Genomic DNA, 12,641 nt, shown 5'->3' with positions numbered 1-12,641 from the left:
CCTCGGTCGTGTGCAGCGCGACGGTCTTCTCCGTCTGGCTGCTCCACGAAATGATGCTCCCACAAAATTGAGTCACGTAGCCTGCAACAGACTTTCGATCATCAACTTGATTTGCAAAATCCGCATCTGCGTATGCTCTCAGATGATCATCCAGCTTTTGATCTGACCACGCTACGCCACCAAGCTGGACCCCCCAGTCCGCTGTGTCTTTCAGGTAGCGCAATCCACGTTTCGCAGCTCTCCAATGCAACAGACCTGGGTTTTCCAAGAACCGACTGCACTCTCTAACTAGGTAGGCCAGATCGGGCCGGGTACCGAGCATCAGGTACATCAGGCTGCCAACCACAGCACGATATGGCTTCGATCTCATCAGTTGCCTTTCATCGTTTTCGGTCGGACACATGGCCTTGCTCAGCTTCAGATCCGCCGTGCTCGGCGTCTTGTAGCCATTGCAGTCCTGCATGTTGAACCGCTTGAGCACGGTCTCGGCATACTTCTGCTGACCAATGAACATCGTTCTCTCGGCCTGGTTCCGCGTGATCTCCCAGCCTAGAATGTAGTGTAACTCCCCGAGATCTTTCATCGCAAACCGGTCCTCGAACATCTTCTTCATCTTGTTGATGTGCTCCATCGACGGAGCAAACAAAATCAGATCATCAACATAGAGAGGGATGAAGGCCAACTGCCCATCAATTACTTTAACAGCCACGCAGGCCTCCGACTGCAGCATCGTGAAGCCCTGCTCATCCAAGAACGACTTGAGCAGCTGAAACCACACTCTGGGCGCCTGCTTCAAGCCGTACAGGCTCTTCTTCAATCTGCACACCCAGTCCTCTTTGCCTTTCACTTTGTAGCCTTCAGGCTGCTCCATATAGACCTCCACGTCAATCGCCCCATTCAAGAAAGCAGTAGTGACATCCATCTGATGCACTTCATAATCCCAGACAGCCGCCAGTGTCAAGAGAACACGCAGTGTCTCCAGCCTCACAACAGGTGAGTACACCTCTAGGTAGTCGATACCATAAATCTGCATGAAGCCCTTGATCACGAGCCTCGCTTTGAATCTTTCGATCTCTCCGTTCGCTAGATACTTGACGCGAAAGATCCAGCGATTCTGCAGCACTTTCATGTGCTTCTCACGCGGCACCAACTCCCAGGTATCGTTCTTCATCAACGAATCAAACTCATCATCACCTGCATTTTTCCATTGCAATGAGTGCTCACTCTCCATAGCGTCACCGTAAGTATCTGGCTCTTCAAACTCGCCAGTACTCATGCAGCAATAGTCATCCCACCATGCAAGGATCAACTCGTTCGCCATAGCACGTTGCAACTTAGCTCGTGCTTTCCTCCATCCAGCAGCCAACGAGTTCACATCATCATCTGGATTTGTATTTTCGTAGGCAATGTAGACGTAGTCACCGAACCACGTGGGCGGTTTACTTACCCGACCGCTCCGTGTCACTGGAGGGTCTTTATGGCTAGTGCCTCTCGGGCCTGTGTACTCACGAAGTGCTGTGCAAGGAGGCGTTGATATACGCCCCACACTCGCAGCATCACTCGACACTTGGCTGCCGAGTCGGCCTGCTCAGCAGCCGATGACCTGCCGTCCACCTCTTCCACCTCTTGACTCCCTGGTAGAGCCCTCGTCTTGTCAGCAGCCGGTCCCTTGTGCCGCCCACTGCTGCATTTCCTCTTTCTCCTTCTTTTGGAATTGCCTGGCACGCACTCACCTCGCAGGTGGTCTGCCTCATGTCCATTGACACGTTCCTCATCACGTTCTGCCACCTTGCTAGAACGATCACATCCAGATGCTGTAGAGCTCACTCCACGTCCTTCATCTCGTTCTGCCACCTTGCTAGAACGTCCACTTTCAAACACCGCAAACCGCACTCTCTTTGGTCGAGGCGCTGCGGCATCACCACCGGGGCCTCTCTTCTTGGACCCACATGCCCCATCTGACCGGACATCTTGCTCAACTGCCCCACCTGGTCGGTCATCACATCGGGTGTCATCAGCCCCACCAGTCCGATAATCACCTCCGTCTCTAGAGTCGCTGGCCCCACCAGTCCAGCAATCTCCATCATCACGATAACTACCTCCATCATTTGAGTCATCATGCATTTCATCCAGCATTGGCTCAATGTGATCGATCAACGCCTAAATATTCCTTACCGGAGGCTGCACTTGGCGTTGATGCCGAGTCCATGAGCAATCGACCAGCTTTATTCTCATAGAACACGACAGTATGGCTGTAGAAGGCCTTGTTGGTCTTGCTATCGAGCAAGCGATAGCCTCGCTTCTCTCGCGAATATCCAACGAAGACCGCCTCCCGTACTTTCGCCTGCATCTTCCGTCTCTCCACCTTGTCGATGTACGACAGGACGGCGCAGCCAAACGTCCGCAACTTCTCATAAGCAGGAGTCTGACGGTGCCATACTGCATACGGTACCTCCATGCCTCGAACCGAGCTTGGCATAATGTTCACGGAGTATGCAGCTGTCATCGCTGCCTCACCCCACATCGCTTCAGGCAGGTCGAAGTGCACGAGCATGCATCGCATTCTCTCCGTAATGGTGCGGACCATTCTCTCCGCGACACCATTTTGCTCCGGAGTATGCTTGATGCTGCTGTCAAACTCCATACCATACTTCGTGTCACACGTACTTTGCAGCTTCTTGAACTCCTTTGCATTGTCTGACCTTAGCGCTTTCATTCTGACATGATGCTGCGTCTTGACGCGTTGATAGTGCTCCTCAAACTTCTGGTACACTTCCGAACGATGCTCCAGAAGATTCACGGTGACAAACCGACTCGCATCATCAACGAACACGGCAAAGTACCGTTTACCACCGTAGGAGTGCTCTGCATACGGACCCCAAGCGTCCATATGGACCTTTTCGCCAACTAACCACTCGCGGGTCTGTGTCCGAGACTTCTTCATGCTCTTCCTCGTAAGTTTCCCCGTCACACAGGTCTCGCAATTGAAACCCACCAGGATACGCAAGTTCACATGTGGCAACGGCCACTGATCATGGCTGAACAGCGCATTAAACGCGTTCTTGCCAGGGTGCCCCAATCTCGAATGCCACAGCTCCAAACTACTCACTCGAGCTGGTAGCGCCACCATGGCTACCTCTTGGGGTCTCTCCAACTTCAAGCGATAGAGATTGGTATAATCAACTTGAGCGGTAGTCACACCAGCCTGTAAGATAACATACGCGCGATCTGCCTCATCAAAGTGTACCTTCACACGATCACGTTCAGGCAGATATTGGTTCAGTTGCCGTCGCACAGAATAGAGACTGCACTGCAGCTCTGGAGCATAACGAACTCCTCGCAGCGTCAGTGAGCACCTCCCACCAGTAGTCTCCAGCTCTTTAACCACAGTACCAATACCGTCAACACCCAGCGAGTTCTTTCCTCCAACTCGAATCCGGGCGCTAAGAGGCGTGAACTCCATGAAATCAGTGAGCTGGTTCGAAATATGACTCGATGCACCAGAGTCCAGGTACCAGTTATCATGGGCTTTGTCTGCGACCGGCTTTTTCATTTTCATCACTTGAAGAATAACATACGCGCTGTCATCACTTTCATTAGCGTAGCTACTCGTTTCAGCAGCCTTAGCACTCTTCCCTCCACTCATCTTCACGCGCTTCTGAGCTCGGGTGCTGCTGCGATCCTCGGCTGGAGGTCGCTTGCCAAGAAACGGGCAATCAAACACATGATGCCCTGCTTCATGGCAGTGATAACAAGCACCACCTGGCTTTTGTCCACTGCCGGCTTGGCCACGTCCAGTTCCACGTCCACCACCTTGGCTCCCGCGACCGCCAGAACCACGTCCACCACCGGATCCGCGCCCGTGTCCTCCAGATCGACCACCACGTCCACGGCCGCGACCACGTCCTCAACCTCTTCCTCCACCAGCAAAGAACGCCTTTTCTTCATCATCATTGTCCTTGGCGCCCTCTGCTTTCCGACCTTGGCGATGGTCGTAAGCCATCTCCAATGCGAGTTCAAGTTGTTCATAATTAGAAGGATCATCAGCATTTTGGGGCTTGTGACTGGCGAGAAACGTCTGTACAACATGATCATATTCGCGCGGCAGGGATCCAATCAATAGTGCTGGCTTTACCTACTCGTCCACAGGACGCCCGACTCCAGCAATGGTCTCCATCAGCCGACGCATCTCGCTCACGTGATCTGGCACATTGCCGTTGGGAGCGAGCCGTAGCCGACTGAGCTTGGCCCTCTCCTCAGCGTACTTCAGGTACGTCTTGCCCATAAATCTCTTTTTCAGGCGCTCCATGACACGAAACGGGGTGGATTCATACAGACAACGACTTACAAAGCCGGAAGACACAAAAAGCCGGCAGACGAAGTCAAGCAAAGCTTAACATGAGCAAACCAGCCAATCAGATTCAATCAAATGACTTCATCTTTGTATACCATCTGTTTTGTGTACTTTATATGCTTTATTGTGTACTTTATGCAACACACCGTGTGTTTTATGACAGTTTTACAGATTTGACGGGAGGGAATTTATCGTTGTTTTTATATAGGAGGATGGCATTAAGCATGCCGGCTTTGTAAGTCGTTGTCTGTACTTCACAGTCTTCATTATGTGATTCGTCATTGCGTCGTAGATGATCTCCTTGGCGTGGGCCATCTCGCTCGTCCACGTCGCGTGCCCCTCTGCCTCCTTGCTCTCGTCCGGCTCGAGCAAGTCCTCCATGCAGTACTTCCACAGCTTCTTCCTCTCCAGCTTGAGCTTGACTCGCTCGTGCCAGACCTCGTAGTCCTTGCCGTCAAACGGCGGAATCGTCCTCTTCTCCTCGTGTGACTCCTTGGGCGTCTTCTTCTGATCCGCCATGACGTCCTAGTTGCTGTGCTCCCCACGCGTGAGCCTTGGGCTCATAACCTGAAGTGGAGTGTCCTCTTGGTGCTGCTCACGCAGAGATGGAAGCAACGACAACACTCAGCTGGGCGGCAAAAGCCACCTTGTTGGTCGTGTGTGTATTCTCAACCGAGGCCTAGATTCTTCTCTTTCACCTTTTGTCTTACTCCAACTGCAAGTGGTATAGTGGCGATCAGTATAATCCGCAACGAGCCTGAAATCGTGCGCACAATTGATGATTCAAACTAGGATTTAGTTGTACATGTACTAGCTCGACATGCATTTATTTTAATGAAGCGTTGAAAAAAACTAGGTTTCCATGGCGTAGTAGCGTGAGAAAACTAGAGTCGCAAACATAAGTGCATCGATGCGGTCCAGCATGCCGCCATGACCAGGAATCAGCTTTCCAGAGTCCTTCACCCCCGCCGCGCGTTTTAATAGACTTTCGAACAGATCTCCAAGACGTCCAATAACTACAGCCAGCACGGTGAACGCAGTTTTTAAGGCGAATGACCCAGGTAGATCCAGCACTTGAGAAACCACAACCATGGCGCCGGCGCCGAAGACTATGGCACCAACAGTTCCCTCGTAGTCCTTGTTCTTTGACAAATGAGCTGCAAGCGGGTTGTAGTAGGGATAGTTTGCGAGTTCCAGCGCTTTGCCGGTAACATAAGCGCCAGTGTCCGAGGCCCATACGATGTATAGCAACGCAATAAGCAGCTCGCGATACAGCAAGCGGCGCTCGTCATCTACAAAAGCCACGAGGATGGACAGGGTGCCAGCGATGTAGAACAGACCCAGCACGTCTAGCATGAACGAGAGGAACGCCTCGACTCGGGTTCGACAGGCAGCGGAGCGGCATAACAGTAGTACCAACATACCAACGAGGAGGGCCACCTCGGGATCAAGTCCGATTCCACAGCTGAAATCGTTGAGCGGACACCCCGTCGAGTACATCGCGAGAACAGTGAAGACGCCATATTGCACAAGAACCGTGAGCGCATACGACCAGTCCGGAGCCATGCACGCACAGAAGCCCGCAACATAGCTTGTGGCGATGGAATAGTACCACCGAGACTCGTAGAATTCCGTCGTCTGAAGCGTCTGAGCATGCTCGACGGACAGCAGAAACAAGGTCGATGACAAAGCACAAACCACCACAGAGAGACACGCCGCAGCCAGCTTGTCGTTCCCGTAAAAGTAGCAGCCTGCCAGGTGACTCACTGCATGGCATCGTAGCCGAGGTTCTTGAGCCCGCAACTCAGCATCCACACGCGCGATATCTTCTTCCTCTTGCTCTTCTTGGCGCGAGCGAAGATCCGTCTGTGACGGCCGCAACCCTGCGTACGAAACAATGCTGTTGCTGCATTCACTCACGAGTGATGATGACAGGAAGTTCCCTTCACTCATGGCATCTTCCTCAGCCGTATGACTGGATACGAAGCTGCTGCGATTGCGAATCTCGTTGCTCCAGCGCGAATCAGCGTCATCTTCATCCAGAATGCCCTCGAGAGCTTCAAGTCGCGTGAGAATTCTCAGCCGGATACGATTTGAGAGACACGCATACTCGTAGGAGCACGCGCTCGCCACGAAGCTGCAGACGGTCGACGTTGCGAAGGCTGGCGAAATGCACAGGAAGGCCGTCACGAGCGGAGCCAGGATAATTGCCGACAGGATGCGTTGCACCACGTTTAATTGGAGAAGAGCCGAGCACCGTTGAAGAGCGTCCATATAACCCTCAGCGGCCGGGACTGGCACGGCCGCTTCCAAGACGCACGGAAGATACTCCCCCTGCGGAGACACCAACGTCTCCTGCGAGCTGTGCGCCATAATCGTGACATCCGGGCGCCTCGCTTCATTGCGACGGCAGCACAACTCCCCTGGAGTCGTCGACAAGAGACACATCATTAAAAAAAAAGAGCTTGCTGTGTGTGCACGAAACGTCGCTTCGGTTCAGCAACTCGGACTGCAATTGTTGCCACAGCGTGAACCGAATTGTGAATCATGGCCCCGTGTACTAATAAAAACGGATGGGTTTGGTATTCGTGGTTAAGGCGATGCCGCAGCACACTGTACATTGCCTTCGAATACGAACGGGATAACCTTCGCACCGGTTTATAACGATTCTGACCGTCTCCGTCACCATGGCTGGTTGTCGCTAACCACGGCTGCTAAATATTGGTAAATCATTTCGTATTGCTCCTGCATAGCCACAATATACACCACTTCGTCAGTTCAACCTTTCATATGCAGCACATATTGACAAGAACGCACCGGGGTTTGCACCATACCAGGCCGCTGCGACCTCAGGCGGTGTACCACACGAGAAATGTCGACCGCGTGCTCCATCGCTCGGGCGTTCTCCTTGGCGTCACCACTTCTACTGGTCAGCACCTGGTACAGCTGCTTCAACAAGATATCGATGGCGATGAACGTGCCGGAGCGTCCAATGCCGGCGCTGCAGTGCACGACAACCCTCGCGTCCACCCCGTGCGTCCTCGACGCCTCACTACGATAGCTGTTGACAGCGTCCAGCATCGGAGCAATGACCCGGAAGTCGCGCAGCACTCCATGGTCGGGCCACGTCGTGAGCTGGATGTGCTGAATCACTCGGGTCTCCGTGCCTTCCTTCCACACCTGCAGTTTCCTCACACTAAAGCCGAGATTCTCCGGCTGCTGCTCGTCCACCAGCTTCACCTTGACGCCGTCAAAGTCCACCGCTTGGGCGTGAGGGTCCCAGTACAGGTCGGCTTTGAGTCTCTCCCGCTCCACAAAGTTGGTGAGCATGAGCACCACGTGCACGTCGCACTGCCACACCATGTGCCAGAAGTCCCGGATGGCGGCGGGCACCGGCGCGCAGCAGGCGATGTAGCCTCCGTCGATGTAGTTGGCGTTGATGTAGTCGTCCGCGGGCTTCGCAGCGTTCTGCAGCTTGACCCTCGTGGCCTCGTAAGGCAGCACGTCCCGGTACCGGTTCTTGGGCTTGGTGGCCTTGGTCTGCAGCGTGAGCGACGCCTCGTAGCCCGGCGCCTTGTCGATGCTCCAGCACAGCTCCATGTACTCGCGCTCGAAGCCCGATGCGCCCGAGCGGCCGTCGCGGCGCTGCAGCTTCTGCGTCTTGGCCAGGAACGCGTCGATGGCGGCGTCGGCTCCTACTGGCATACGGCTCTTGTCTTCGAGAGCATTGCGCAGCGCTGCGATGCCGGGAGAAGCGGGAGGACGCGGCTCCATGGCGAGCAGGAAGGGCACTGCGCGACTTGCGCCAGGAATGATGGTATCTGTTAAATCGGTGGTGCGGATGTGGATGTGGGTACGTTTGCTTGGCTAAAGACACTAAAGTTCGGGTAGTGGTACATTGTACCAAATGAGAGATCGATGTGGCACACATGAATGTTAAAAATAGGGGGGGATGCGCTTCATCCACCACAGGCTCCGAGCTTGACCATGGCCGCAGAGTGCAATTCATTTCCCGTTTAACAGCGGCGCGGCAAAGACAAGCTCCCTCTGCGTTACAGCGTACGTCAGACTTGAAGCCATGGAGCCAACTCTGCAGCAGCGGTGGGCGCGCTTCGCCGAGGAGGACCTCAGCACCTTCGTGACGTGCTCGGCGCTGTTCACGGCGTTCCAAGTGGGCAAGGAGTTCCGCGGCGTGCAGGACAAGCTGCTGCCTGCAGCTCAGCGACTGGCGCTCGCTGCGCGCCGCACAGGCCCCAAGGTGCCGCTGCTCGTGTGCTCCGCCGCTGTCGGCATGGCCGGCATGAAGCTCTCGATCGCCGCCGTGTCGCACTACCGCCAGGACTTCTCGCGCGACAACGTGCTCATGGCCTTCCCCGTGTGCGGCGCGCTGCTCAACGTGCACCGAGGCCCGCGCGCAATGGCCAAGGGCGCGGTGGCCCTCGCTGCGCTGGGCTACAGCGCAGACTACGTGTTCGGCATCTACCACCGCATGAAGTTCGAGGAGGCTCGGCGCGAGCACGAGGAGGAGATGGCGCTGCTACGCCACTACCAGGCCGCGACTCACTTGGAACTCGAGCCGCTCGCCGTCAGCGCGCGCGAGTATTGAATCGCGTCGTGATCTGGCCGCTTGCTTACCCATTATCATCCGGGTATTTCGATTCGACGAGACGGAGCAAACAAAGAGCAGCGTCTAGCTCGCCATCCTCCACGTGTAGATAGCTGAATTGACCGGTACATTATGTGAAAAATATAGCGAAAGCTCATGACGTTTAGAACGCCAGCGCCTCATGTGCTTGCGGCTCCACTTGCGCTTCCATTCCTAATTTGTGATGCAAAGGAGCAAATCATTCACAGCGTGCCATCGTGCGTGCGGGCCCCACAAAACTCGTCAGATCGGGGATATCAGCGAAAACAGCGGGGCTCAACAACCTATTCCGCTGACTCGCTCGAGCGCATTGCAGAAGATCGCCATCATGTCGGCAGCCAAGGCCTTCGACCACGCCGCGCACGCCCAGCACCGCTGGCGGCGCTTCCTGAACCACGACTCGAAGAACTACGCGGGCTTCTCCGTCATGGCCGGCGGTCTGCAGTTCGCCAAGGCCGTGAGCTCGCACAAGCGCGCCAAAGGCATCGCGTACCTGACCAAGAAGACGGCCGAGAAGCTCCCCAAGACGATGGTCTACCCGTTGGTGCTCGGTGTCACGGGCGCCGAGCTCCTGATCTGGGGCGCGTCGTACCTGAACGACGGCAAGGATGACAACTCGAGCCAGGTCGCGCGTGACGCCAAGCTCGCGCCGATGGCGTTCGCAGTGTACGGCACGACGCTCAACTCGGTGTACCCGCTGGTGGGTCGCTGGCGTCGCGTGCGCACTTGGTTCCGCCCCGTCAAGTGGGGCGCTGTAGGCCTCGCCATCGACTACGCCGTGACGAAGATCTCGGCGGCTGGATCCAAGACACAGACACAGACCCCAGCGCTGATTGAGACCGGGAAGGAGTAGAGCACAGTCTCATTGATAGAGGCGAAGGACACCCCATGGGAATACAATAGCGGAGGATGTACACAACTTGATGTTCCTCGAATCTCAACTTTGACGCTGGTTTGGCAAAGCTTTAGATAAAACTGCAGTGCGAGTGGAAGTCGGCGGAACGAGTTGGATGTTCCTTATACAGCATCGAAGCAATGAGGGGGTTCCGCGTTGTACATGAACCTAGACAGCCATTCTACTATCAGGCCAGGAAGTTGCATCGGAATGCGTTGATCGATCCACCAGTACCAAGACCTCCGAAGTGACCAGGATATTTATTGCCTAGTGTGTGTGCACAACTAGTCACTCATTTTCCTTCTCCCTTGGGGCAGTTGCAATACGAATTTGCTGCTCAATGTCGACTCAATTCCTGGTCGTTTCCCTTGTTTCGTCCACTCTGTGCAGTATCGACGCTCAAGAATGCTTCGCTGCAGCCAACACCTTGACCACAGCATGCAACGATACTTGCGGGGCGTACGAGCCTTGTCTGGTTTACAACGCGACGGAGTGCGCAAACTCGAGTTCTACTTCAGATGTCATTTGCACTGGCGACTTCGACGACGCGTGTGGGTACACGTGCTTTCAAGCTTTTGGTGCCTACAACTCCAACCCGACAGAATTTATCTTCCTCGTGCCGTACGATGCGCAAGATGGGGGTAATGACACCATTTACGCCAGTGCAAACAACGACGTGGTTACCGCGGTCGACCAGCTCGCGCTATCAGCTCAGACAACTACCGTGTGGGTTCAGGGCGGCAACAACTACCAGCAGACCACCAAAGGGAAAGTCGTCGAGCTATATCTCGCGGACAACTTGCTCACCAATCAGTCACAAGTGACGTCGGTGGGTCTGGTGTCCATGGACCTTTCGAGCAGAATTTACGACATCCCCACTATGGTTCCGAGCTCGATCAATGCACTGTCGCTCTCGAACACACTTCTGTCGGAGTTTCCTTCTCTACTGGAGTCCCTCGGGAACTTGGCCACTCTGCACCTAGCCGACAACTACATCTCCACTGTGAACGCTTCTATTACATGGGAGAAACTCACTCTGCTGTACGATCGCTGTGGATGCTTTTTCGTACCTGAGTGGAGAATTGACGTCTTACCTGTTTGTTTGTAGGGATCTGTACCAGAACAACGTGTCTACATTCGAAGGCAATTTCCCCAGTTTGACGGAACTGTAAGTTTGAGAATATTCTTTATGTGTGTACGTCGCTGATGAGGCTTGTTTGTTGACTATCTGAACAGCAACAACCTGACAGAGATCCCAGCAGTTATCTTCACTTTCCAGCATCTGACTAAGCTCGCGATCCAGAACAACCCGCTGTCGAGCCGAACGTTCACAGAATCACAGATTACTTTCCTTCAAGCACTCGCAAGTTTGGACTTGCAGGATAGCGACTTCCAGGATCCTGTGAACTGCAGCTCATCAGAGCATAGGGTTGTTGGCGACAACAAAATCGTCCTTTGCGTCTCCACCGCAGACATGGATCCGTCTTCGTCGCTTCATTGGCATCATCCGGCAGTCTCCCAACTTCCAGAATTTCGTACTCATCAGGATCAACAAGCCTGGAGAGTGACCGGTCCAGCAGCAGCGCAGACGAATCCAAACCACTGGTCATGGTCATAATCGCTGTGGGCTTCATTGTCCTCGGTACTCTCATTGCTACCATCACTTACCACTGGAGGCAACACAAGACCAAGAGCTCGAGAGGATTGCTGCAAAGAAAATCGACTAAACAGCGCTCGTTCGGGGAGGACGGCGAGCTCCTAGCGCTTCAAGTAAATTGCGACGATATCCAGGATCTCCGACTTATCGGAACTGGAGCTTTCAGCGTTGTTTGGCTCGTCAGGTACCGCGAATCAGTGCTGCTCGCCTCGAAACGCATCCGTGAAGATGCCGATATCACGGAGCACACGCAGACATTCTTGGAGGAGATTAAGCTGGCTTCCAAGCTCGATCACCCGAACATCGTCGAGTTCATTGGTGCAGCCAGCTCAGGGTTCGACATGCAAGCGTTGTTTGAATTCGTCGAGAATGGCGACCTGCGATCGTATCTATCAGCACCCTCGCTGTCGCGTTATTGGACTCGGACCAAGGTGCAGCTTGCAGTGGACGTGATCGAAGCGATCGTGTACCTTCATACCTTCACCCCACCGGTGGTGCTCCGAAATTTAAAGTCACGCAATGTGTTGATATCCGCGGAAATGCAAGCTAAGCTCACCGACATTGGGGTCACACGGATCCTGCCAAACTGCAGATCTGGGGTTGGGATGCATCGGTGGCTCGCACCTGAAGTGATATCGGGCAGAAGCGATTACAGCCAGCCTGCGGATATTTTCGCGTTTGGTGTACTCCTCTCGGAATTCGACACGCACGATCATCCGTACGATGATGCATCGGATAACGATGGTAACCAACTCGACGACTTGGCTATCTTGCAGAAGGTGGCTAGCGGCAGTCTTCGGCCAACATTTAGCGATACTTGTCCACCGATTGTGCTGGAGCTGGCGAAGCAGTGTATGGCTCAAGAACCACGAGATCGGCCGCCAGCATTAAAAGTTGCGTACGCGCTCCGGACACTGCAGAGGGAAGCGTTTAACTTGTAGCATACCTATCGATTTTTGTTTGTTTCACACACCCCTCCTCCCTACGCTCATTTACTTCAGCCGATGTAATTGCATGCTTTCCCAAGAGTCAGCCTTTAGCAGAAAATAAGTGGCTGAAAAAAAGCTCCGAAGTGTACACACGGCGTTAA

General features: G+C 54.2%; 6 protein-coding genes across 6 annotated transcripts; 3 read left to right on the top strand and 3 right to left on the bottom strand.

The window, feature by feature from the left end:
- Positions 1–3,648: 3,648 nt before the first annotated feature.
- PHYSODRAFT_249433 (hypothetical protein) lies at positions 3,649–4,873 on the bottom strand (the record flags this gene model as incomplete). The annotated part of the gene is made up of 3 exons (XM_009532932.1): positions 3,649–4,003; positions 4,140–4,343; positions 4,608–4,873. The coding sequence occupies 3 exons, from the start codon at positions 4,871–4,873 to the stop codon at positions 3,649–3,651; spliced, it is 825 nt and encodes a 274-aa protein (XP_009531227.1).
- Positions 4,874–5,206: 333 nt separating this feature from the next.
- PHYSODRAFT_513317 (hypothetical protein) lies at positions 5,207–6,628 on the bottom strand (the record flags this gene model as incomplete). The annotated part of the gene is made up of 2 exons (XM_009532931.1): positions 5,207–6,220; positions 6,338–6,628. The coding sequence occupies 2 exons, from the start codon at positions 6,626–6,628 to the stop codon at positions 5,207–5,209; spliced, it is 1,305 nt and encodes a 434-aa protein (XP_009531226.1).
- Positions 6,629–7,132: 504 nt separating this feature from the next.
- On the bottom strand, positions 7,133–8,160 carry PHYSODRAFT_361281 (hypothetical protein; the record flags this gene model as incomplete). Its single annotated transcript, XM_009532930.1, has 1 exon — positions 7,133–8,160. The coding sequence occupies exon 1, from the start codon at positions 8,126–8,128 to the stop codon at positions 7,133–7,135; it is 996 nt and encodes a 331-aa protein (XP_009531225.1). The 5' UTR covers positions 8,129–8,160.
- A 226-nt stretch (positions 8,161–8,386) lies between these two features.
- On the top strand, positions 8,387–8,960 carry PHYSODRAFT_562308 (hypothetical protein; the record flags this gene model as incomplete). Its single annotated transcript, XM_009532929.1, has 1 exon — positions 8,387–8,960. The coding sequence occupies exon 1, from the start codon at positions 8,433–8,435 to the stop codon at positions 8,958–8,960; it is 528 nt and encodes a 175-aa protein (XP_009531224.1). The 5' UTR covers positions 8,387–8,432.
- Positions 8,961–9,327: 367 nt separating this feature from the next.
- On the top strand, positions 9,328–9,852 carry PHYSODRAFT_562305 (hypothetical protein; the record flags this gene model as incomplete). The annotated part of the gene is made up of 1 exon (XM_009532928.1): positions 9,328–9,852. One exon carries the CDS (start codon positions 9,328–9,330, stop codon positions 9,850–9,852), a length of 525 nt encoding a protein of 174 aa, XP_009531223.1.
- Positions 9,853–10,234: 382 nt separating this feature from the next.
- PHYSODRAFT_511303 (hypothetical protein) lies at positions 10,235–12,492 on the top strand (the record flags this gene model as incomplete). The annotated part of the gene is made up of 4 exons (XM_009532927.1): positions 10,235–10,935; positions 11,003–11,049; positions 11,106–11,376; positions 11,460–12,492. 4 exons carry the CDS (start codon positions 10,235–10,237, stop codon positions 12,490–12,492), a joined length of 2,052 nt encoding a protein of 683 aa, XP_009531222.1.
- Between the last annotated feature and the right edge of the window lie 149 nt (positions 12,493–12,641).

This window comes from Phytophthora sojae (assembly GCF_000149755.1).
Source record: "Phytophthora sojae unplaced genomic scaffold PHYSOscaffold_6, whole genome shotgun sequence".
NCBI classification, from domain to species: Eukaryota; Oomycota; class Peronosporomycetes; order Peronosporales; family Peronosporaceae; genus Phytophthora; species Phytophthora sojae.
The sequence above is the reverse complement of the archived record's forward strand: the minus strand, read 5'-3'. Positions and strand labels throughout refer to the sequence as shown.